This window comes from Heptranchias perlo, chromosome 19 (genome assembly GCF_035084215.1).
Source record: "Heptranchias perlo isolate sHepPer1 chromosome 19, sHepPer1.hap1, whole genome shotgun sequence".
In the NCBI taxonomy this organism is placed as follows: domain Eukaryota; kingdom Metazoa; phylum Chordata; class Chondrichthyes; order Hexanchiformes; family Hexanchidae; genus Heptranchias; species Heptranchias perlo.
Genome location: NC_090343.1, coordinates 22,580,028 through 22,606,600, shown reverse-complemented (window position 1 = coordinate 22,606,600; position 26,573 = coordinate 22,580,028). Strand labels below are relative to the sequence as shown.

General features: G+C 41.3%; 1 protein-coding gene across 5 annotated transcripts in view; it reads left to right on the top strand.

The window, feature by feature from the left end:
• Positions 1-504: 504 nt before the first annotated feature.
• Positions 505-26,573, top strand: part of tpd52l2b (tpd52 like 2b) — a 74,942-nt gene continuing 48,873 nt past the window's right edge. The window contains exons 1-4 of one of the 5 annotated variants that reach the window (XM_068000477.1): positions 505-628; positions 3,929-4,038; positions 10,608-10,756; positions 19,211-19,270. In XM_068000477.1, the coding sequence (XP_067856578.1) occupies positions 610-628; positions 3,929-4,038; positions 10,608-10,756; positions 19,211-19,270 (338 nt within the window). In that variant the 5' untranslated portion in view covers positions 505-609. Of the gene's footprint in view, positions 629-3,901; positions 4,039-10,607; positions 10,757-19,210; positions 19,271-26,573 lie in introns of all 5 variants that reach the window. The other 4 variants (XM_068000475.1, XM_068000476.1, XM_068000478.1 and 1 more) reach the window with 4 other exon arrangements.

Here is a 26,573-nt window from a genome sequence, read left to right as displayed (position 1 = left end):
TAGTTGTTCAAATGTTGTTTTAACAGGGTGAGGAGTGGTACCTTGCCTGTCCTGATGAGGTTGTTGAACTTCTTTTGCCACTGCCCTGCAGTCCTGTGTGTGAGGGAGTTTGCACTCAGTGCCATGACCACCTTCCTCCAACTAGCATGAGTCATATTCCGAGCTAGCTCTACATTTTTCCAATCTTACTAAAATGCACGCTTTTCTTTTAGTTTTCAGTTCTGACAAAGTGGGTATATGTATATATACTCTGGTCATTCACGTCTTTTTTCTTTGTCGATGCTGACTGATCTATTGTGTATTCCCAGCATTTTCGACTTTACATAGTTTTTAAAAAAGGGAACCCTTTTGTTTCAAGGGGTGGGAAGATGGAGGAGAAAAGTAGTTTTCCTTGTCCGACTTTGAAGTTGTGCTTCAACTCCTCTTCAGCTCCCCAGGTGTTGAGGTCAGAAAGTAGTTGTTTACTTTCCAACTTGTCACTCACAATTGGAATCAAGTGCACTTCCTGTTGACGTGGACGGACGGATGACGTATGCTTACGGCGCTGAGCTGGTTGTTTTTTTTGCCTCAGTTCTGATTTAACAGTTTGTGGAGTTCGACATTCTCGCCATGGATGCCCCAAATCAAGGTACAAGCGCCGTCTATGCTCGGTATTGGGACGTTTTGTTGGCTCTTGTGCCACCGCGCTGAAGCGCCACGCAGTTTGGGACCATTTTTATTTTCGTGTGCGCTTTAGGCTTGGCCGCTGCCCTAGCCGGAAATTACAGCGATTGAGGCCTGAAACACAGGAAGAGGGTTAGGCCAAGGCTAAACTCAGCATAACACGCCACATTAATTGTACTGCAATGCTTTAGTTTACGCTGGCAACAGCAACTTATAATTTAACCATCGATTTTGCTCAAAATCGACTTGTTGTCGACATTTTGTGGAGAGGGAATATAAAATAAAATGCACGGGGTTGCGGGAAGAACTTAGTTTATTTTGTTGCCCAGTTATCGCTTTGATTATGTTTGAACTCACCTATATTCGTTCTGTTCCCGTACAAAAAAATGTTTTGTTATTCGTCCAGTGTGTAAAATTATAGGCATATATATGCCGCAAAATGTAAAACTACACCAGTGATGTTTCATTCTTATCACAAAGCCACACTTTAAAAGTTGAAATACTACCATTTTACTTTATTGCTCTTCCTGGGGCACTTTTAATGTAAGTTGTCTGGCATCACTGCATTGCTTACAGACAGCAATGCAGTTATGTAAATTGCTTGTCAGATGTGTGTGATATGATAGGAAAACCATCTTTTGCTGTTTTCTCTTACCAAGGAGAGGTTTTGCTAAATACCTTTTCATGCAATGAAATTTTGAGCACAATAGAGGCAACCAACTTGTTTGCTATCAGTTGGTCTGCTTGTGAAGCACATAAGATTTGAATATTTTCACATGAGGTTAATTATCAGACTCACCAATAGAAACACAAATATAAAATGCACATGTGCAATATGATACTTATTTTACTTAAAATCCAATTCGTTTTTTTTTTGCTAGACTAGTGAGTAGGAAATAAACCAAGGTCAAGAAGTGTCAATGTGCTGGTTTTTAAAATTCTGCAGTTCTGGGTCTAAGCAAGGAATTAATTGTTCTAAACTAATACTAAAAGACTCTCCATCCTTATAGAGTACTTTTTGCATTGTGTTTGGACCCTAGAGAGTGGTGCTCAGATAAGTGTGGCATGCCCCCTGATTTATGCTAGGATTTGTCCACCGTGCATACTGTTCAGTTAGGGGAAAATAATTAATCTTTGGTCCACATCTGTGTATGCAATGTATTTTGACAATTCTGTTGGGTTTATGTGAATGCAGTAAAGTAAAAGCTGTCAGTACAAATGAATCCATGCAGAGCAGATTCAGTGGATCAGTTTACTTGCACCTTGATACAAACAAACAGACTCATGAAATACTCTCTGCATTGTTAGCAAGCTAGAGCAGGCAGTGACTAATCTTATGGCAGAGTGCATGCCACAAAAATCTGCTTCTGTGATGCCTTTGGAATTCTGAAAGGTGGTTCCTTTATGTTTGGGCATGTTGTGATGGCACTCAGAGGATAAAAATGCCTTATTGTAGTCTGTGAGGCTTGATGAACAATATAGCTGTCAGTAAATGTACGTCGTGATGTGGGATTCACCTAGGAAGTTCCTAGGTTTGTTGCCAAATTGGTAGCTGTTCTCATCTAGGATGTATGGGATATTGCAGTTAGGCTTCAGATCAATGCTTCCAATTGCAATTGAGCAGCTACTTCTGGGAGCATGCAAGTGTAGATGGCGAGTAAGAACAAGCTATGATGGTTTCCACATTTTATTATTATTTGACCTGAATATTGGTCAGTAGAGCGAGATTCATTGAGCCTGCAACTACTCCTGGAGCTGTACTTCAGCAGGCTTTGCAAAGGTAGGTAAGGAGAGAAAATGGCGAGAACAGCTCTAACCACTTTATTTTTCAAAACCTTTTTATGAAAGCAAAATGTGATCTGTTACAAAAAAAATCACATCAAGATCTTTACAATAGCACTATCATCTTGTCACAGTTTTGTACTGCGGCAGTTGTAACATTCAAACAGCGAAGACTTCTATTTTACGGAAAAGCTGTGATAACGCTGAATAGTATTTACAACATTTTCTGAAGCTGTGAAAAGGAAACCCCCAAACTGGAAGTGTGGTTTAGTTTTCCAGTACTACACTGTTTTTCTAGCTTAATTCAGTGAATGGATACTATCACAGTCAGATGTTTTAAAAAAAAAATCAAGCTTTCTAAATTTTATTTACCAATTTTCTTCCTATTCTCCTGAATGCTGCTGGGATGTACAGCTCTACAAACACCAGCTGTCCTTCCAGTACCATGCCAATATTCAGGTGTAAGGCTAGCCAGCGAGCATCAGCAAACTGTTTGACCATAGAGGGTATTTAAGCTGAGCCCAATCCCTTTTTCAACTGACGGCCAAACATGTGTTGTTTCCAGGATAGATCACTGGATAGAAATAGGGAGTGGGAACCTCTTGATTGATTTTACTCTCCCGAGCTCAGGATCGTCGAGGCAAGCTGTAGTAGTCCAACTGCTGCCCTTGCTGATATTAGCTAACTCCGTACGGTCTGCTGTTGAAACTGGGACCTCTGGGAATGCCTACTGGGTGGTGCCTATACTCACTAAGCCATTTTGGAAGCTGAAAGCAAAGCACAACTATAAAATGTGATACTTAAATTTTGTAGTAATATCTGTGGAAGATTGTGAAAGATGACAAATAGTGGGTATGGACCCTTGGAATACATAAAATTGTTTGAAGGAAATGGTGCAATTTTATTTCTTTCATTTTATATAGGTAGATATTCTTTGTATGTGGGTACTTTGTTGGAAGGTTTACCTCATTCATGTGTCTTGTGTTTTGCATGAAAAATCAGAGAAAAAATGTTCAACCTCATTTGATTATTATTAATTGAGAAGCAGCTTTCATAATCTTGCTCCTTTTTTAGTTGCTTTATAAGTATCTAATTTACTGAAACTGAGCCAATCCTGTAAATGGACCTGTATTTCTTTGTGACATTCAGTTGTAGTAGACATTTTAATTTTTTTAAAATCCCTGTTGAGTAGGATTATACTGCCACTTTTTCCCCTCCCTTTCCCAGATTATAGTTTTGTACCCATGAAGCACAACTGTGCTTACTAAATAGAACCTCTGCTTATATGTCCTTGAAGAGGAGAAGCGATAGACAAGCATTTTGGTATCTGGTTCACGGTCAAGTTTATAGTGAGCTGCTATTCAGTTGTTTTCAGTAATTATGCTTGGGTTCACTGTTGCAGCTTGAGTCTGTTGCTAGCTGTTTACTCGTTTGTTTGTTTGATTACCTGTGACAGATATCAACCTTAACTCTCCTAACAAAGGTCTGCCTGGAAACATGACTGATGTGCCCGTAGATACACCTGCAAGTGGGGATGGAGTTGGTGTACTATCTGAAGCTGAAACGGAGGAGCTCAAGAGTGAACTTACCAAGGTAAAGTTGGAAGAACCTCAACCGTATCAGGAAAACCCTAGCCTTATGTATCAGAGCAGCTGCCATGCCACAGTATAATTTTTTTGAGATTTATTTTCATGTGCTGTGATTTATTTAAGACTATGATGTATAGAGGCTCAAAGAAAATGTAGTTTAATATGAAGAAAAAGCAGTACTTTGACTAACAAGATAAAATGTTACTGGAGGTAAAGATAAAATACTGCACAGGATATTCACTTACTGACTTGACTTTTTGTTCATCATTCAATGAGTTTTACTGCTACTTTAGCTGATGGCAGCTGAATTAATATATGCAACACCACTGACAGCTTGCAGAGATATTTATTTAAGATTCTCGTAAATGGAATAATCCCTGTTGTATCAAATATTTGGTTCAATACCTTTTTATTGAATGAATAAATATGTTGACTGCTATTATTGGATTTAATTTTTATAAAGTTCATTGAAACAATGCTTATCATAGAATTGAGTAATTCCTGCTGTTGACTTTTGAGTTGTGCAAGATGCATAGATGTTTGCATTTGTGAGTTTGTCACTTAATTCATCACTATATTAAAGTTAGGTGTGGTATAACCACACCTAATGGATTTTCCTTGCCTTGGAAGACCAGCAGCACACTATTACCAGTCCCATATCTTAATGATTTGTGTACAATTGAAGTCAAAATGATTATCTACATTTGGGATAATTTTTTTTACAATTATTTTGTGACTAGATCTATGGCTCTCTGGTCCATTTCTAACCATTGTACAGTTGCTGATGAGTCTGTTTGTAAAAATGAACATGTTGCCTGCAAAAATGTTATTGATAAGCATAGAACAAGATGCATTTCTGGCTTTTTTTTTTACTGTGTCATCTCAGTACAGATTGGCATTTGTGAAAGAAAAAATAATAACTGCCTGTGTAAAATTATGTTGCTATACATTCCAGAAAAGTAGTTGAATTCAGTACGGTAATGGTCTGGTAGGCAGTTCTTCAGTTGTGCAGTCAGCTCAAACTGTTCAGCTGTCAAGGTTCAAAGAACCATATTTTACTTTAGGCAGCAACTCTGATCCTGTCTGTTCCATACACTAGGAAAGTGGAAAAATAATCTGTGGAAATGAGGATTAAGAAGAAAATAACCACAACAACTTGCATTTATATCGCTCCTCAAATGGAGTAAAATGTCTCCAGGCGCTTCACAGGAGCGTTAGCAAACAAAATTTGACACCGAGCCACAATAGGAGGTATTAGAACGTGACCAAAAGCTTGGTCAAAGAGGTAGATTTTAAGGAGCGTCTTAAAGGAGGAGAGTTTCAGGGAGCGAATTCCAGAGCTTGGGGCCTAGGCAGCTGAAGGCACGGCTGCCAATCGTGGAGTGATTAAAATCGGGGATGCGCAAAAGTTAAGAATTGGAGGCGTGCAGAGATCTCGGAGGGCTGTAGGGTTGGAGGAGGTTACAGAGATAGGGAGGGAAGAGGCCATGGAGGGATTTGGAAGTAGGGACGAGAATCTTAAAATCTAGGCATTCCTGGACTGGGAGCCAATGTAGGTCAGCGAGCGTAGGGGTGACTGGTGAACGGGACGTGGTGCGCATTAGGACACTGGCAGCAGAGTTTTGGATGAGCTCAAGTTTATGGAGAGTGGAAGATGGGAGGCCAGTCAGGAGAGCATTGGAAAAGTCGAGTCTAGAGGTAACAAAGGTTTCGATGAGTGTTTCAGCAGCAGATGAGCTGAGCCGGGGTGGAGACTGGCGACGTTGGAGGTGGAAATAGGTGGTATTAGCAGTATAGCGGATATGTGGTCGGAAGCTCATCACAGGGCCAAATAGGACACATTTCCAGTTCAGGGTTAAAGTGCACCTGATGCAGTTTCAGGTCCATTTTAATAAAATAGTTGGATGACACTAGTCTATTAGGGTGAGATGTTTTTGAGATTATGCTATTTTCTGAAGATTTATGCTTATGACTTTTGCATTGTTTCCCATTATGTATGTCAGTTCCTCACGCAAATTTTGGATCATTGCAGGTGTGTGCCATGTCATCCTTGCTGCTACCAAGGATTTGGAAAATGTTACACACAAGTGCCACAGATTAATAACTATGGCAACTTCTGTAGTAATTTGTTCTGAAAAACATTCCTGATTCCAGGGAATACTATTAGCTTTCTTTTCCAAAATTCTCTACTTAACAATGGTACAAGATCAATGGCTGCAATGCATTTTCAAATTTCACAACTTTTTTATTCATTTATGGGATTTGGGCATTGTTGGCAAGGCCAGCAGTTATTGCCCATCCCTAATTGTCCTTGAGAAGGTGGTGGTGAGCTGCTGCCTTGAACCGTTGCAGTCTGTGTGGTGAAGGTACTCCCACAGTGCTGTTAGGTAGGGAGTTCCAGGATTTTAACCCAGCGACTATGAAGGAACAGCGATATATTTCCAAGTCAGGATGGTGTGTGACTTGGAGGGGAACGTGCAGGTGGTGGTGTTCCCATGCGCCTGCTGCTCTTGACCTTCTAGGCAGTAGAGGTCGTGGGTTTGGGATGTGCTGTCGAAGAAGCCTTGGCGAGTTGCTGCAGTGCACCTTGTAGATGGTACACATTGCAGCCATGGGTGCGCCAGTGGTGGAGGGATTGAATGTTTAGGGTGGTGGATGGGGTGTCAACCAAGTGGGCTGCTTTGACCTGGATGGTGTCAAGCTTCTTGTTGGAGCTGCACTCATCCAGGCAAGTGGAGAGTATTCCATCACACTCCTGACGTGCGTCTTGTTGATGGTGGAAAGGCTTTGAGGAGTCAGGAGGTGAGCCACTTGCCGCAGAATACCCAGCCTCTGACCTGCTCTTGTAGCCACAGTATTTATGTGGCTGGTCCAGTTAAGTTTTTGGTCAATGGTGACCCCGAGGATAATGTTGGTGGGGGACTTGGTGATGGTAATGCTGTTGAATGTCAAGGTTAGACGCTGTCTTGTTGGAGATGGTCATTGCCTGGTACTTGTCTGGGGCGAACGTTACTTTCCACTTATGAGCCCAAGCCTGGATGTTGTCCAGTTCTTGCTGCATGCGGGCACGGACTGCTTCGTTATCTGAGGGGTTGTGAATGGAACTGAACACGGTGCAATCATCAGCAAACATCCCCACTTCTGACATAATGGAGGGAAGGTCATTGATGAAGCAGCTGAAGATGGTTGGGCCGAGGACACTGCCCTGAGGAGCTCCTGCAGCGATGTCCTGGGGCTGAGATGATTGGCCTCCAGCAACCACTTCCATCTTCTTTTGTCCTAGGTATGACTCGAGCCAATGGAGAGTTTTCCTCCGGATTCCCATTGACTTCAATTTTACTAGGGCTCCTTAATGCCACATTAATGTCAAGAGCAGTCACTCTCCCCTCACCTCTTCAGCTCTTTTGTCCATGCTTGGACCAAGGCTGTAATGAGGTCTGGAGCTGAGTGGTCCTGGTGGAACCCAAACTGAGCATTGGTGAGTAGGTTATTGGTGAATAAGTGCCACTTGATCGCACTGTCAACGACACCTTCCATCACTTTGCTGATGGTGGCGAGTAGACAGATGGGGTGGTCATTGGCCGGATTGGATTTGTCCTTTTTGCGACAGGACGTACCTGGGCAATTTTCCACTTTGTCGGGTAGATGCTAATGTTCTAGCTGTCCTGGAACAGCTTGGCTAGAGGCATAGCTGGTTCTGGAGCACAAGACTTCACCACTACATATGGGATGGCCTAGAGCCTTTGCTGTATCCAATGCGCTCAGCCGTTTCTTGATATCACGCGGTGTGAATTGAATTGACTGAAGACTGTCTACTGTGATGGTGGGGATCTTGGGAGGAGGCCAAGATGGATCATCCACTGAGCACTTCTGCCTGAAGGTGGTTGCAAACTCTTCAGCCTTTGTCTGTCAGTACAGATAAGGGAGGGGGTTCAGCCTGTCTATTTAATTTTTCCATAGAAACCTATGATCCCGCCTCCTTGTCGATCACAGCACCCGACTACTTTTTGAGCAACTCCAGAGTTTTTTTCCTCCATTACCGTATCTGGAAGAGGACTTCTGGTATTGATAACTGTGTGAAGAATTGCTTCCTGACATCAATCCTGAACTACTCTTCAGTTTGTTCTTATATCTTCTTGTCCTTCGGTGATGGTTTATTTTGAAGTAGTTCTTTTTTCTGCTCACAAGCCTTTGTTTTGAGGTATACAATCAAAGGATATGGCGATCAGGTGGGAAAGTGGAGTTGAGGTTGAAGATCAGCCATGATCTGATTGACTGGCGGAGCACGCTCGAGGGGCTGTATGGCCTGCTCTTGCTTCTATTTCTTATGTTCTTACCTTATGTTCATACAGATGAGGGAAATCCCCGGTTTGATCCCTGATCTGTGCTGTATCAGCTAGGGTGGCAGTAGTACTACAATTGCCCTTAGCACTCCTAAGGTTACGGAGGAGAAACAATCAATCCGGGTTACCAGTCCTGATTGCTACCCATTGATCCCTGCTGAAATGGGTGTGTAGGCACACATCAGATGAGAACAGAATCTGGCTCGTCTGTAATGGATCCTCTGTTGTCAAATAGTCTTCTGACACTGTTTAGGTTCATATGTGAAAAATGGTCAGTTGGATGTGGCATTGCATGGCTCCTAGTGCCTTTTGAACTGTGCTCCAACATGAATCATTGTCTTGGGGGTGGAGACAGGAAGGAACATAGACTAAGAAACTGTTCCCTTGGCTAGTAACAGGATGGACCTGCAGCAGCAATTATTTTTTTTCCCTTCCGTTTTGGTCCCCTGGGTCATTCATTAAATGACTGCGGGGAACTGTACAGCTCTTAGACCTGTCCGTGACTTTTAGATTGACTATGAGGAGGTGTGCGAGAGTAGCCTTTTTCTCCTCTCATTAATGCTTATATCTCAATGGGCTGCTTCAAAATTGCTTTATGTCTGGTCTTTTTAAGAGGGGGAGTTAATTGGAATTTGCTGTGGGCATTAGCGAGGATACATTTTATTTTGTGTGGGGTTTGTTGGAGAAAGTGCCCTTTGAAGTATGTTGTCAATTAGTGTATTGAGGGTGCTGTTTGTATTTTCATCACGGATTGGATGATGGCTGTGACTGTTAGTAACAGTGAAAGTCCTCCTGCTAAACCAGCATATTTCAGGAAGAGCCTGTGCTGGCAGAATATCTTTGTCGAACAATTTACATCGCCAATATTGTATACTTCTTCTAAAGTGAATCTTAAGTTCATTTCTTGACAGTAATTCATAATGTTGACAAACATTTTGCCAGAAATTCACATATGTACGATATTCAATGTTATTTTTGTGACATTGGGACTGCTTTAAATGAGTTCAATTTATATTAATGACTTAGATGAAGGGACCGAGTATAATGTATCCAAGTTTGCTGACTATACAAAGCTAGATGGGAAAATAAGCACTGCGGAGGACATAAACAGTCTGCATAGGGATTTAAACCGGTTAAGTGAGTGGGCAAAAAGGTGGCAGATGGAGTATAATGTGGGGAAATGTGAAGTTATCTACTTGGGTAGGAAGAGTAGAAAAACAGAATTTTTTTTAAACGGTGAGAAACTATCAAATGTTGGTGTTCAGAGGGATTTGGGTGTCCTTCTACACGAAACATAAAGTTAACATGCAAGTACAGCAAGCTATTAGGAAGGCAAATGGAATGTTAGCCTTTGTTGCCAGTGGGTTGGAGTACAAGAGTAAGAAAGTCTTGCTGTAATTGTACAGGGCTTTGGTGAGACCACATCTGGAGTACTGTACAGTTTTGGTCTCCTTACCTCAGGAAGGATATAGTTGCCTTAGAGGCGGTGCAACAAAGGTTTACTGGATTGCTTCCTGGGATGAGAGGATTGAGTAGAATGAGCCTATATTCTCTGGAGTTTAGAAGAATGAGAGGTGATCTCAGAATCTTTCTTAAATGTTTCAACGAGAGGGCTTGAGGGCTTGACGGTAGATGCTGAGAGGCTGTTTCCCCTGGCTGGAGAGTCCAGAACTAGGGGGCATAGTCTCAGGATAAGGAATTGGCCATTTAAGACAGAGATGAGGAGGAATTTCTTCACTGAGGGTGGTGAATCTTCAGAATTCTCTACCCCAGGGGACTGTGGATACTCAGTTGTTGAGTATATTCAAGACTGAGATCAATAGATTTTTGGACTTTATCGAGGGATATGGGGATCGGGTGTGAAAGTGGAGTTGAGGTTGAAGATCAGCCATGATCTTGAATGGCTGAGGAGGTTCGAGGGGCTGTATGGCCTACTCCTGTTCTTAATTCCAAAACCACCTCTGCAAATGCCCTTCATTAGAGGGAATCGTTTGAATTGTTGCTCCCCTTTCTAGGTCGTGGAATGATAGGTTGCGTGTACAGTTTAACTGAGAGATTAGTAATGAGTATTTTGTCAGGTATTTACAGAATTTTTAGTTGCAGTGTTTCAAGCTTATTCAGTAAATTGATTTCATTGTCTTTGTACAGTCAAATCAAATATTGGCAATAGAATATATGTGCTGAAAAAGTAACATTATTTGTGAGTTAGAATTTTGTTTTTTTTTTGTAGGTTGAAGAAGAAATAGCAACACTTCGGCAGGTGCTAGTTGCCAAAGAAAAACATGCTTCTGAGATCAAAAGAAAATTGGGATTGACTCCTTTCAATGAGCTCAAGCAAAATCTTAGCAAGAGCTGGCATGACGTGCAAGCATCCAATGTGTAAGTACTTGGAACACAAAATTTGAACTTTTGCCATTGTTTACCTTTTTAATAAATGAATCATGTTACCAGTATGACTCTGAGAACAGTCATTGTCCAGGATACATGTGGAGGAGATTGCTTGCTATAAACTGATGTTTTTTCCCCACTCCGAACTGTGCATACGTGAATCACATGAATTTCTGATTTCAGAGTACAATCAATTTTTTTGAAAAAAAAGTTGTATTTGTTTTGGTGAGTGCCTGTCCTAACCAAAGTGAAGAGTAGCACTTTTCACAAATGGAGCACTTGACACATTTTAGTTCCAATTTCACATCAAGCCATTTCAGGTTAGATATAATGTGCCGGCTGCAGAGTAAAGGACCTTTTACTGTGCCCCACTAATGTACTTTAACCCCAACCGCATCCACTTCACTGGTGCTGAATTTTGTGACATTGACAAACTTGCAGTTTCCCAGAGTGAGATTGTTAGAGTCGTCCTGTTTTTTGGAAGTTTATGTTTTGGTCCTCTGTCCACAAAGCACTGGGTTAAAACTCTTGCAGCCAATCACCAGAGATATTAAATTAAGAGGATAATGAACAGTTAGGGTTAATGTATTGTGCCGTTTAACTTTGATATGCTAAATGCATACATTTATTTGCAATTTCTTTCAGACCAGTGAATAGTAGGTAGTTTTGGGTGTGATTTATTTTTCTCCCTACTTCTAATAAATTACAGGACTGTCTTCATTTCTTCAGATGGTTGAAAATATGAGTAATCAGAAAATATAAGCTTTGTGCAAAAAAATAATTTTCCCCTTTTTCCAAAGTAACATTGTGCTGCCCATATAGATAGATAGATAAATAAAGGATGGATGAAAAATAATCCTGCCCTCCTCTTCTTCCTTCTCTTTCTCTCTTTCCCGCCCCCCCCCCCCCCTTCGCCGCCGCCGCCGAAAAGTGGAATTTAAATACATACGTGCACTGTGCAGAAAGGGACCACAATCTCTTTAAAATTATGAATAAAAATCTTTTTTCAAGGTTGCAGGCCTTGGACGTCATTCTGTATAAATAACATTTTTGGTTATATCTTTAAATTGTAGGCAGAATTCGGCTAGCAAGTATTGCAATCTGGTGGTGTCACTTTGCATTTATGATCCATTGCAACGTGGTATAAATTTATTAATTTAAACAACGTAGATATGAAATTGTAGAAACCAGTTTAACCTACTCAACTGTTAATTGTTGCTTTGCTTCATTCATCTGATTTACAAAGGTTTTGCATGTCTTTTTTTCTTTAATCTTCCCCAAATCTGGCAAATGCCAGGTGTATCTTTGCACACCTTTGTTTTTACATAATTGAAACAATGAGATCATGTAATGTTCCCAAAAATTGTGAGAAATCAAAACTTGGCTCTGTGGCAGACACAATTTAATTGAACAAGCAAGTGATAAATTTTGGTAGGAAGAATGAGGTGAGGCAATATAAACTAAATGGTACAATTTTAAAGGGGGTGCAGGAACAGAGATACCTGGGGCTGTATGTATGTACACAAATCTTTGAAGGTGATAGGACAAGTTGAGAAGGCTTTTAAAAAAGCATATGGGATTCTGGGCTTAATTAATAGAGGCACAGAGTACAAAAGCAGGACCTTAATAAAACACAAGTTAGGCCTTAGCTGGAGTATTGTGTTCAATTGATAGAGTAAATAAGAAGAAAATTTCTCGTGCAAAAGGGTCGGTAGCAGAGGAGAGATTTAGGGTGATTGGTACAAGAGCCAGAGGTAACACGAGGAACCATTTTTTTTACACAGCGAGATGTTATTATCTGGAATGCACTGCCTGAAAGGGTGGTGGAAGCAGATTGAATAATAACTTTCAAATGGAATTGGATAAATACTTGAAGGGAAAACAATTACAAGGCTATGGGGAAGGAGCAGGGGAGTGGGACTAATTGGGTAGCTCTTTCAAAGAGCCGGCATAGGCACGATGGGCTGAATGGCCTCCTGTGGTGTACCCTACTTTGAGACTAATGTACATACAATAGCTTGAGTGGTTCTTGTGATCAAGCTTACTTGACTTGCAAATATTCAGAGTAACACCTGCCCTGGAAAAGTACCAGAAAATTTGCTGCATTCCCAGTAGGTTCATTGAGTCTCCAATGAAACTTAAGTGTGTTATGCACACAGAATTGGCTCATTAGTAGGAATTAGACATTCTCTGCTTTATTGACTTTTTGTATTTACGTTCAATATTGGATAATTTCTGGGTAAGCTAGCTATTTCCTCCCCTGCTCCCTCCAAAAAAACAATCCTTTTTATGATTTTACTGAAATGTTATGACTCAGTCTTTTGCTTTTTTGTTTCATGTGCACTTTGTGCTTCAGTTTTATTTGATGTAGCTATTTTGCTTCCATTGGATTTGTCTCTCTGGTGCACCTATTGCTGCCTTCTGTCTCGTTGTGCAGTTTTATGTTGTGCACACAATAGCCTGACTGCGCCTTCCCTTAATGTAAACTTGAAATTATTGGTGAGGCACTAATACGTTTAAAACTCTGGTGTTTGTAGTATAATAGCATGGTGAATCACTGAAAGTGCCAGCAAGTTTCGTTCAATAGCAGAATATATCACAAAATGTAAAACGTTTCAAATTGAGCCACAATCCAGCTGGATGGACTTGGACATTATTAGTATTGCTTATGATGAACAACTTACCTGGTTGGAGGAAATGAAAACAATGGAATCTTGCTGACATTTTCAATTCAATAATAGAATTAAAAAGTACAGCACAGAAGTGGACTACTTAGCCCAACATGCTTACATCAGCTTTTCAACTGGAACTACTAATTCTGATGCCATGTTCCTGCACTTTCTTCATGCTTGTCATACTTAACATTACTGTATCCATAGATCTTGCACATGCTCTTAAGAGCAGGCTGCTCCTGGAATATGAGTTAGTCCCAAATTAGCAGCCACGATTTTTTTCAAAATGAAACATTCAAAGTACACAAGTAGCTCTCCTTAACCATCTCCTATATTTGCCACATTAAAAAGATAGACATAGGTATGTGACTAATAACTGATATATTGACCTCAAATCACATATAACAACAACTTGTATTTATATAGCATGTTTAACGTAGTAAGAAGTCCCGAGGCGCTTCACAGCATTATCAAACAAAATTTGACACTGAGCCACATGTATTAGGATGTAAAGACTAAAGTTTTATTAGATCAGGTGACCAAAAGCTTGGTCAAAGAGGTAGGTTTTAAGGAGCGTCTTAAGTGGGGGCAGAGTAAAGGAGGAGATACAGTTACCTATCTTTCTATTGGACCTGGGTACTAGGCAAATTCAGCAGTTATTTTTTAATGTATGATCACAACATTTCAACCATCTTGGTTGGTTGGGAGTTAAAATGTTACTGAACTGTAGTTTATCGCGCCATCATTTTTAAGAAAACAATCTGAAACTTTTGAGTTGTTGCAGTTGCACTTCATTTTTTAATGTACAGTGGACAGTGTGATTTACTTGGTTATCGCCTTGCACCAATATCAGAGTGAGGTGGTTGGGCTGTAGGATGTACCTGTGCTCCTTTATAGCTTTAGTATGAAACCTTTGTTACACTAGAAATTTCCAGGGACTGCGATATTTAGGCATGCTGTGACTGTCAGCTGCTCAGAGAATCCCTGGTGGTAGTCCAGAAGTGAAGTAATACTATGGTGAATGTGGTGTAACATCTGGAACTAATGCAACGCCCCAGGATCCTGTGGATATTGTGATGTCTCAACATCAACAGATCTGCATAACAATGTTTCATGTTTTGGAGGTGGCTATAAGCACACAATTATGTGCAGCCAGTATTACCTAGCCAGAGCAACTGAAGTTGGTACTGTTTGGGCTTGTTCAGGCTGACAAGTTACATATAACAAAAGCATTAGTGAATGTATGTTTTCAAGAGATTAGCTTTACTGGGGTTTCAAACTAAAAAAGCTGTAGTATTGATCATTACTAGCAACAACTACGTTTTTAAGAAAAAAAGTGCAGTTTAATTGTTGGAGGTTCTGACTTTTGGATGAGACATCAAACCATAGGCCCCCGCTGCTTGTTCAGGTGGATATAAAGTGGCACTTTTTTTTGAAGAATGGGGAGTTCCTGTTGGCCAATCTTCCCTCAATCAACACTGCCAAGCCTGGTTATTCATCTCATTGCTGAAGTGGGATCTTCCTGAGTGCTGCTGTGTTTGCCTACAAAAATAAGTGACTAAACTTCAAAAAGTGAAACAATTTTTGGAATGTTCTGAGGATGTGAAAGGTACTACATAAATGCAAGTCAGTCCTTCTCCTCTGACTTCCCATTCCCCCCCACCCCCTGTTACAGAACAGCCTGCTGACAGTCACACATAAAGAATGGCTGCTTGGGTAGTTACATGAGGGCTGTTAGTGTTTGTGAAACCTCACCATTACAAATCTCAATGCCTCCAGGAGAGGTGAGAGAATATGAAAAAGGGAACTAGATTTTCCCTGCAGTATCTCTGGCTAAGAGGATGAACAGATTGCTTTTAGGCCTTTGCCAATGTTGGTATGAATCTGTCTATTCTAGCCCTGAGAGTCAAATGTTGTTGCAGTCGAGTGATAAATAGTACAACTTGCATTTATATAGTGCCTTCAACATAGTAAAACATCCCAAGGTACTTCACAGGAGCATAATCAGACAAAATTTAACATCGAGCCACATAAGGAGGTATTAGGACAGATGACCAAAAGCTTGGTCGAAGAGGTAGGTTTTAAGGAGCGTCTTAAAGGTGATGAGAGGTTTAGGGAGGGAATTCCATACTTCGGGCCCAGGCAGCTGAAGCTATGGCCGCCAATGGTGGAGTGACTAAAATCAGGGATGCGCAAGAGGCAAGAATTGGAGGAGCGCAGAGATCTCAGAGGGTCTAGGGCTGGAGGAGGTTGCAGAGATAGGGAGGGGCAAGGCCATGGAGGGATTTGAAAACAAGGTTGAGAATTTTAAAATTGAGGCATTCCTGGACCGGGAGCCAATGTCAGTCAGTGAGCGCAGGGGTTATGGGTGAACGGGACTTGGTGCGAGTTCGGATACGGGTAGCAGAGTTTTGGATGAGCCCAAGTGTATGGAGGGTGGAAGATGGGAGGCCAACCAGGCGCCCATTGGAATAGTCCAGTCTGGAAGTAACACAGGCATGGATGAGCTGAAGCAGGGGTAGAGACGGGCCATGTTATGGAGGCGGAAGTAGGCAGTCTTGGTGGTGGAGCGGATATGTGGTCAGAAGCTCATCTCGGTCAATAGGACATCAGGGTTGCAAATGGTCTAGTTCAGACTCTGACATTGGCTAGGGAGAGGGATGGAGTTAGTGGCTAGGGAACGGAGATTGCAGCGGGGACCGAAGACGGTGGCTTCGGTCTTCCTGATGGCAAGTTAGTACCTGACCACAGCACCGTGGCAAAGGTGCATGTTGCTGCTGAGGCTGCTTTTGTCTCCCAATTGGGCACGTAGAGGTGAATAGGCACAAACCCACATATGTTGTTCTGACTAGCCCAGGACTAGTCGGAGATCTAGTTTTATACAAAATGTCTTGTGGACGAGAATTTGAAAACTGCAATTTGTTTTTTTTTAAAAATGACACACCGAAGGAGTCCAAAACTAGGCAGAATCAAAGATAGTTGTTGCAACAGATTCAGGCAAGGCAAATATTAGGATTAATAAGTTAGCTCCTTAAGAACTTCTTCATCTCATTCTGGCAAATCCTATTTAATGAGGTAGCAAAAAAGGAAACTGCCTGAAGGGAGGGAGGGGACAGCATACGGGTTATTTTTTCATTCTCTTCCACTTTTTTTCTCGTCTGACTCCCCACCCATCTCCTGGAAAAGGTCCCTGCACCAAACCTACAGTAGTCATATTTATTTCTTTAGTAATTCTGTTAAGTTGTTTGCATGCAAGAAATGTTCTCTGAAATGCTCTGGGTTCATGATCAGGAGTGTCTTGTAACTTCCAAGATCTAATAATAAAAATATTGAACCTATTTTGAAGTTAGGTAATTTGTCAGTTCCTGTCTAGGCAATTACATATGTGAAATAAATCTACTGAAACAGGCAGCCACTGTGTGCCTAGCTCCTATGAAGTGGCATTCATACTATTCAGGGAGTAACCTGCAGTAATGACTGCTCTGCCAAAAGCATGACTGAGTGAATTGTGTGGGAGCAAATTAATAAAAGAAAGGAAAGAACTTGCATTTATTTGGCTTCTTTCATGACCTCAGAACATTTCAGAAGCGCTTTACAGCCACTGAATTATTTTTGAAGTAATCACTGTTTTGTAGGTAAATGTCGAAGCCATTTTTTGCAGGGCAAGGTAGTACATACAACAGCGATAAATGACTAGATCTGTTGTGGTGATGTTGATTTGAGGGTAAAATGCTGGCCAGTTAGAGAAAGGTATAGTGTAAATAAAACTGATCTAGAATCATAACAGCATAGAAGGAGGCCATTAGGCCCATCAAGCCTGTGCCGGCTCTTTGTAAGAGCAATCCAGTTAGTCCCATTTCCCCCGCTCTTTCCCCATAGCCCTGCAAATTTTATCTCTTCAATGATTGGGTCTTCAATCTGGGTCTAGAACAATATTAGAAGCCCAGTTCCATAGTCTTACCGAGGAGAATTAAGGTGAGAAAGGCAAAATAAGAGCAATATCTGAGTTGCGTTCCTTGTGATTTAAAAACAGCTAGTTCAGCCAGGTAATATTTAACTAAAGCTAAAGCAAAAAACAAAATGTTGGTAATCTGAAATAAAAACAGAAAATGCTGGAAATACTCAGCAGGTCAGGCAGCATCTGTGGAGAGAGAAACAATTAATTTTTCAGGTCAATTATCTTGTGTCAGAACTGGGAGAAATAAATATTTAACAGTTTTTAAGCAAGGACAGAGCCAGGGAAATTGTGTGGGGTGGTGGCGGTGGGGAAGGAAAGAACAAAAGGGAAGGTCTGTGATTGCGTGGAGGGCAGGAGTGATTAAATGACAAACGAAATGACGGTGCAAGGCAAAGGGGGTGGTAATAGGACAAGTGAAGAAACAAAAGATGGGTGTAGAGGAGCTGTAAATGCCCATGACAGAGAGGATGTAAAAGATGACCTAAGTGGTATGGCATGCCGGAATGCTGGTCAGAAGCCCGAGTAAGTCTGAAATACAATTAAGGTCAAAAAGAGAGAATTGTGCATAATAGGAAAGAGCGGGGATTTTTTTGTTGAACCTTGCATGAGATGGACTAAAATAAATTAGCCAGTATATAACATAAAACTACATTTTATGTCCCTGCAACTCCAGTGCTCACTTATTATGTAACAGATGAGAATATAGGAGGTGTCGGAAAGGTACTTGATGGGTCGGGAGAAAGCAGTAATAGACTTTTTGTTTTGCATATGTAGATGCTATAAATGTGCAAATGATGCAGTCTGCAGAATGGGATGCTTAGATATTTTTTGCATAAAATATTGGAAGAGAAACTAAATCCTTGTGTTAAAAGCACTTTCTCCTCCTTTGTGAACTTATTTTTCTTGCCAATATGGAGACCCCAGCCTTTTTCTTTTTCTTCCTCATCTCTTCTTTTTTCTCCCCCCCCCCCCCCAAAAAAAAAAATTGGCTGCTCATATGACAGTAATTCTAAGCAGTGCACTGGAATGACTTCACTGCAAATGTTAAAGGTCGGGTGACTTCTCACTGGCCAGAGAATAGCACTGGAATTGCTGACCCAGGAGACCATGCTTTCGGTTAGGAAATCTGCTGTCCCAGTTTGAATTGGGGCTTGGCCCAACTTGAAGTTTAACAATGTGAGTGGCTGATCCAACAGACCAGTTAATGTATTCTAACAAATATATGTCGCATTGTGCAGCAAGCTTCTTATGGAAGGTTTTTAAAGTCCACTTGTAGCCTCTTATTCTAAATATTTAACTGTGCTGTGCCAAAATACATGGTGAACTCATTAAACGTTGCCGTTCAAAGCCACCCATATAGCACCTGGACAAAAGGTTTTCATTGAGTTTAAAGTAGACTTTTTACAAAGAATTGTTGGCCAAAATGTATATGTTAGTGTACCTACCAAGAATAGTCCTCTAAGTAGTTTGGGAACCCTATTAAAATGTACATGTGTCTGATTTTTCTGTGGAAATATTACCTTTTCAAATATTGTGAAGCTTGTCTGGTACAGTTTGATAGAAATTCTGAAGTAGGGGAATAGTAAAAATGTGTGGATGCTTAAATTAGCTGGAACCAGGAGATGGACATTCATGATGAAAGTAGTCAACAGGGACCTCGTCAAGCCCAAACGTTTGATCAAAATTTATGAAACGTTAGTGCCAGTCTACAACAATACTGCCTTATTAGTTTACAGTGTATCTGCAATATTTCCTTTTTTTCTGCTTTTGAAATCATTTTATGATCTACTGAATAAATTCTCTTTATCTTTATAGCTATAAAGGAGCATCTGAAAAAGTTGAAGATTTGAATAAGACAATCACTCAGTCTGAAGTGTGAGTGATCTTTCAATGGTTAAGAATTTGGTACAAGTGGGCTGGGATATAATCTTGGGTGCTTGTGTTCGGATAACCTTGTTTACCAACCACATTGCAAAGGACTGCATGAAATTAACACGCTTAACTCAGTTGTCTTGCTTAACACATGAAGCCTACCTTCCTTGGCTGCTCAGTGGGTAAATACATTGCCAGCTGTGGAGTTGAGCCATACAAACCAGGAAGTTAAGGGATCACTTGTTGGACTGTGCTTAATTAACCAATCTCACCTGGGACAGTTGTGGAGGTGCTACAATTAACCTTTGCATCCTTGACCTGGGAAGTGCAATTGACCAGGTCCTGATTGCTCCCAGCTGGAAGCTGGCGTGAGCATAAGATTGTGTTCTGCTGTGATGGCCCCACAGTTGAATAGCCTTCCTGTGCTTACTGGTAGATTTATGCCACTCTGCCGTTTGCTTCGCACAAACGGCATCCAGCACTTAGCCTCCCCATTATTTTAAAGAACTTGCTGAATTTGCACATTAATTGCCCATTGTACTCTCCACAGAAAGTTGTCTGGTGATTAAAACACTACTTTTTCTAATGACATGATAATTGTTAAAACAATGCCAATCAACCTCGTTGGCTCAGAATGGGAATTGTTTTATAAAGTGTTCAATCTCATTCCTCCATGTCAATTGTTAGATTTTTTTAAAAAAAAATTTAAATTTTTGCGTATTTTTTCTTCTGCTTTTTTCTCTCCTTAATCTAATCTTTCTTTCCTTCTCTTTATTTCTCTTTCTGTACCTGATTTGACTCTAATTCACCCTCCTTCTCTGTCGTTCCTCTGTTTCTTTCTTAATCGTTGTATCTCCTTAACCAATGAGATTTACTGTTGGTGCCACCATTAACTTAGGTCCCAGATGCCCCATTGTTCTTGCCACGCTGTTACCAGCTCTCACTTCCAGCAAGTGACGGCACAAAAAAAATTTGAGCTGAAAGGTGTAGGGAAAAAGTCTAACGGCATATGGCGTGAGATGCCCCACTCCAGCAAGATCCAGCCCGTTCTCTTCAGAAGGAATGGGAGGGGGAAACATTAAAAAAAAATTGATAATTGCTTGAAATTAGAGGCTTATAGAGGCTACCTGGCTTAATCAGTTTGTAAATTCTGAAACCTGGCCTGTGATTTTATGTCTTCTGGGTAAAACCAAAAATAACTGCAGTACATCTGAAAATTGAGTTATCTCATGGGCTGAATCTCCGCTTTTAATAAAAGTACTGCAAATTGAGGGTCAAGATGTACTGTAATCAAAGAAAAAAAGAATTGAAGTAGCATCTTATCACTTCTCACAACATCCCAAAGCGCTTCACTGAGAATGAATTGCTTTTGAAGTGCGATCACTGTTGCGAGGTCGGCTGACCTATCTTGTAAGTGCCGCAAACTGAAACTGCAGTTGCTGTGGTGTGACAGACATTCTCACCGTTTAAGGCTTCACGTTATATAAATCAGTTGGGGTGAAATCAAAGCTTATAGAGGGTTGTGGCTTTAAATTTTTCGAAGTGACTAATTACCCCTTCTTCCTTCTGTGGGTGTATAGTTTGCCAAAGATTGGCTGTAAGGGTAATTGCGTCTCCCTCTACGTCAAAGTGTAAACATGGCTTGAGTTTGCTCGGGCCACTATACTGAAAGCAGTGACTCTGTATAAAATTATCTGCAATTATATAAAGATTTTGAATTTTTATGTAATTGCAGATTGTTAATACAATAATGACTGTGCTACCACTCATTACATCTGCTGTCAATTTAGCTCACTTGATAGCACTTGTGCTTCTGAGTCAGAAGGTTATGGGTTCAGGCCCCACTCCAGGACTTGAGCACATAGTCTAGGTTGACACTTCAGTGCATTGAGAAAGTGTTGTATTGTTAGAGGTCCTACCCTACCCAGAAGGTGAGATGTTAAATCAAGGCCCTGTCTGGGTGCTTCTGAGTTCTGGTGTTCTGGTCAACATTCTTTCCTCAACCTTTGCCACCAAAAATAGATTAACTAATGATTCATCCATCTGCTTTTTGGGGACCTTGCATTGTGTAAAAAGACTACTACATGTACCGACATAAAGCAACTGCACAATTTAATTCACTTTGTGAGGCACCGTGGGAAGTTTCTAAGAGATACGTAAGATGCTTTGGTTGGTTTCAATCTGTGGGCTGGACGGCCAGTTGATTTCTGTTATAAATAAGTTTCTCTGAAATGTAACTTACTTTCTTGCGTCGTAAGGTGTATTTGTATCCATGTTTTTCGAATGGACATCTAATATTAAACCAAGGGAACTCTGCACAAGGCTAATGGAATGCTGCCCTTTATATCTAGAGGATTAGAGTACAAGGGGGCAGAAGTTATGCTGCAGCTATACGAAACCCTAGTTAGACAGCACCTGGAGTACTGCGAGCAGTTCTGGGCACCGCACCTTCGGAAGGACATATTGGCCTTGGAGGGAGTAGGTTTACTAGAATGATACCCAGACTTCAAGGGTTAAGTTACGAGGAGAGATTGCACAAATTGGGGTTGTATTCTCTGGAGTTTCGAAGGTTAAGGGGTGATCTGATCAAAGTTTATAAGATATTAAGGGGAACTGATAGGGTGGATAGAGAGAAACTATTTCCGCCGGTTGGGGATTCTAGGAGTAGGAGGCACAGTCTAAAAATTAGAGCCAGACCTTTCAGGAGTGAGATTAGAAAACATTTCTACACACAAAGGGTGGAAGAAGTTTGGAACTCTCTTCCGCAAACGGCAATTGATACTAGCTCAATTGCTAAATTTAAATCTGAGATAGATAGTTTTTTGGCAACCAAAGGTATTAAGGGATATGGGCCAAAGGCAGGTATATGGAGTTAGATCACAGGTCAGCCATGATCTTATCAAATGGCGGAGCAGGCATGAGGGGCTGAATAGCCTACTCCTGTTCCTATGTTCCTATGCGTGACTAGGAGAATGGGGAAACTTAATTTGGTGGGGGAATTTGATTATGCTGGGTTAGTTTATGTAATGTTAAATATAGAACCAGGGTGGTTGGAGTCTGAATTCGTGTAGGGAAAAGTTGTTCCCTGTTGATATTCCAGTACAAAATATTACAGTCTTTCTTTATATTGTCCAAGCTTCTGGAATTGTGAGGTATCTGGTCTTAGAGGCTTTTTATATTTAATGTTGCAGAAAAGTTGCTTCAGTGTAATGCTCTACTGTGAGCTGGTCTCCACCCCCATCAAAGGCAAGTACCCTGTTGGATGTCAACCCAGTATTTGGAGACCGGGGCTCTTTTTTCTTCGTTCGCCAGGGCTGTCTGGAGTGGGGCTCAAACCCAGAACGTTCTGACTCTGAGACAGGAATGCTTCCACTGAGCTAAACTTCACTGTAATGAGAGAGTGGTGCACATGAATTGATCTCCTGTGACCCGCACAATAGAAGTGCTAGATGTGAAATCTATTAAGTCCAGGATGAGAGGAAGATACGAAATATCATAAAGTAATTGCATGTGCTGTGCAGTTCTGGCTCAGTGTGTCTATGTGCTGATGTCATGACACTTAACCATGTTATGATGTCAGGCCACAGAAGCATCAAATCTAATTAGGTGCATTTGGTAGTTTGACTTAAGAGCTGTAGAAATGGCTTTCTCTGCTGTTGCTAGACTTGTAGAATCATTGGGTTTATTTTCAATCGTGCCGCTGGCTGAGTGGGAGCTGCATGCCAGGAGTCAGTGGCGCCTACATAATATAAAAATGTTTCTTAGCGTTTCATCTGACTGCACCCGGCTGTTACAACATCTAATAGACAAAATCTGTCCTTTTCTCATGGCAAATTGTAAATACAAATAGTTAAGACACAATTTTCCAAAAATTTGGCCATAGAGAAGCAAATGACTGGATCATTGTTGAAAATTCATTTTAAGGTAATACACTTTCCTTGTCATGATGTATACAGCTATTAAAAGCCTCTTCAGATGAACAAAATTGAAAGGGGCCTGGCAACCTTTTGAATAATGGGAGTGTAAGGAGTACAAATTGGAAATATTCTTGATTTTCTCGTTTTTCCAGTTGAATTCTTCTTAGTCATTGGAATTTGTGGACTCCCACAGCTAGGTAGAGAAGTCATCGACACAAATTATAGTGCAATGTGTATCATGCTGTTTGAAATAATAGTGAATTTCTCTTGTGTGGAGTTTAATCTCGCTACTTTGTCAGACATTGTCATGGTGAGTCAAAATCTCCTCCAACTGAAGTTCTGGAAGACCAATGCCTTTGTTTTCAGCACCCCCTCCCTCACTTGCTACTTACTCCGTTCCCAGTCCCTAGCCATTTGCTCAGGCTTATATACTGCAAAACATATTCAAGCCTCTCTGTGGCATCACCCCACCCTATCCAGAAACCTCCAGCCTTTCATTCTTTTCCATACACTTCGGTTTTTTGAATCTTTTGTATATCCCCTCTCCCTTCACCCACTATGAGTGGCAGTGCTATCAACTTTTTGGTCCTACTGTCTGGAATTCTCTCCCTAAATCCTCTGCCTCTCCACCTTTTTAAAAACCTTCTCTTAACCAACTTTTTTGAGCAACCTTTCAGAAACCTCTCCTAACTCTTGCACCATGGATAATTTCATGTTCCCTTTTTTTTTAACCTTCCTCCTCCCCCTTCCCCCAAGGTGCAATGGACATTTTCTACATTAAAAGTGTTCACATTAATAGTTTTTATTGTTAAAGACCATATTCTTCCAACCCAACATGCAAAACTAGTCTGTTAGCTGCTCAGTCTGGCATGCAGACATATATTCTGCATGTTGCAAGTGGATCTACAGGTAGGGATAAAATATCTGCACCATGCTCACTGGGGATGCCTTTCTGGTTTTGGTGAGTCTGGGGAAAATTGTTAATTTACCTGCTTCAGAGCACTGTGCTTTGAGGTCATGTTCTTACTTCTCTTCATCCGGTCAGTCTGTGCTCTGCAACTCCTGATTACAATCCAAGCACTCATGGCTTCCTCTCTTATGCAGAGGGAAGGGGAGAGGGAGAGATGGGAAGAGCATAGCAGGGCACTGCAATGAATCCATTCATACCTTGAATGCTTTTGTAGTAGCCATGTTTCATAACACCAAAAGAGGTTTCCAAGCCCCACACTTTTAATCAGTCCACGATACCAAGATAGGGCCGATGAGGACGTACTTTTGTCGTGGACTCCTGTTGCTCTGGGTGTGTCCCTGTTTGTGCAATAGTGACACACTGCACACTATCCACCAGTGACCTGGGTAGGAGACCTCTTGCAGAAATTTGCAATAGTTTGGGAGAAAGTCACCACAAATTCGTGAATCTCAAACTATTCAAGAGGGTTGCCTACGTCATTTTGGATAAACTCCCAAGGTTTTATGAGGTAATTCGACATTGTCCTTTCATGATGGCGGCTGAGTTATCGTCATCCGGAGTAACAGAGTTCTTCCTGAGCAAGAGAGAGAAAGCAAGTTTCTTTCCATGTACTTTGTGGTGTCCCCCCCCCCCACCCAAATAGAGGTCTCGATCCGACTCCAAGGATTAAACCACTTCCTCAAATAGGAAATCTTCACGGTGGTTACACAGCTTCAGATTATTTCAAGCATTTTTTTCAAGCAATGCTTAATTGGAGGAGGGCCAATTTCACTGGGTTGAGAACAGATCTGGGCCGGGTAACTTGCAAACGAAGATTGCCAGGCAAATCTGTAATCGATCAATGGGCAGCCTTTAAAGAGGAAATGGTTCAGTACAGTCTAGGTACATTCCCACGAGGGGGAAAGGTAGTGCAACCAAAGCCAGAGCTCCCTGGATGACGAAAGAGATCGAAAGTAAGATGAAGCAGAAAACAGGCAGATAGCAGATGTCAGGCTGATAATACATGAGAAGCAGGCTGAGTATAGGAAGTACAGAGGAGAAGTGAAAAAGGAAGTAAGAGGGGCAAAGAGAGTATGAGAATAGACTGGCGGCCAACATAAAAGGGAATCCAAAAGTCTTCTATCGGCATTTAAATAGTTAACGGATAGTAAGAGGAGGGGTGGGGCTGACTCGGGACCAAAAAGGAGATCGACGCATGGAGACAGAGGGCATGGCTGAGGTACTAAATGAGTACTTTGCATCTGTCTTTACCAAGGAAGAAGATGCTGCCAGAGTCTCAGTAAAGGAAGATGTAAGTGAGATACAGGATGGGCTAAAAATTGATAGAGTAGGTTTGAGAGTGGTTGGCTGTACTTATAGTAGATAAGTCACCCGGCCTGGATGGGATGCGTCCAAGGTTGCTGCGGGAAGTAAGGATGGAAATTGCAGAGGTGCTGGCCGTAATCTTCCAATCTTCCTTGGATATGGGGGTGATGCCAGAGGACTGGAGAATTGCAAATGTTACACCCTTGTTCAAAAGAGGGTGTAAGGATAAACCTAGCACTACAGGCCATTCAGTTTAACCTTAGTGGCGGGGAAGCTTTTAGAAACAATAACCCGGGACAAAATTAATAGTCTTTTGGACAAGTGTGGATTAATAAAGGAAAGCCAGCATGGATTTCTTAAAGGCAAATCGTGTTTAGAGTTTGTTGATGGGGGCAATGCGGTTGATGTGTATATGGACTTCCAAAAGGCATTTGATAAAGTGCCACATAATAGGTTTGTTAGCAAAATTGAGGCCCTTGGAATAAAAGGGGCAGTGGCAGCATGGATACAAAATTGTCTAAGTGACAGGAAACAGAAAGTAGTGGTGAACAGTTGTTTTTCGGACTGGAGGAAGGTATGCAGTGGGTTGGTACTAGGATCACTGCTTTTTTCATATATTAATGACTTGGACTTGGGTGTATAGGCCACAATATCAAAATTTGCAGATGACACAAAACTTAGAAGTGTAGTAAACAGTTAGGAGGATAGTAATAGACTTCAAGAGGATGCTGGTGGAATGGGCGGACACGTAGCAGATGAAATTTAATGCAGAGAAGTGTGAAGTGATACATTTTGGCAGGAAGAATGAGAGGCAATATTAAGTAAATGGTATAATTCTAAAGGGGGGGGGTACAGGAACAGAGAGACCTGGGGGTATATGTGCACAAATATTTGAAGGTGGCGGGACAGGTTGAGAAAGCGGGATCCTGGGCTTTATAAATCGAGGCATAGAGTACAAAAGCAAGGAAGTTATGTTGAACCTTTATAAAACACTGGTTCGACCACAGCTGGAGTATTGTGCCCAATTCTGGGCACCACACTTTAGGAAGGATGTGAAGGCCTTGGAAAGAACATAAGAAATAGGAGCAGGAACAGGAGCAGGAGCAGGCCACGC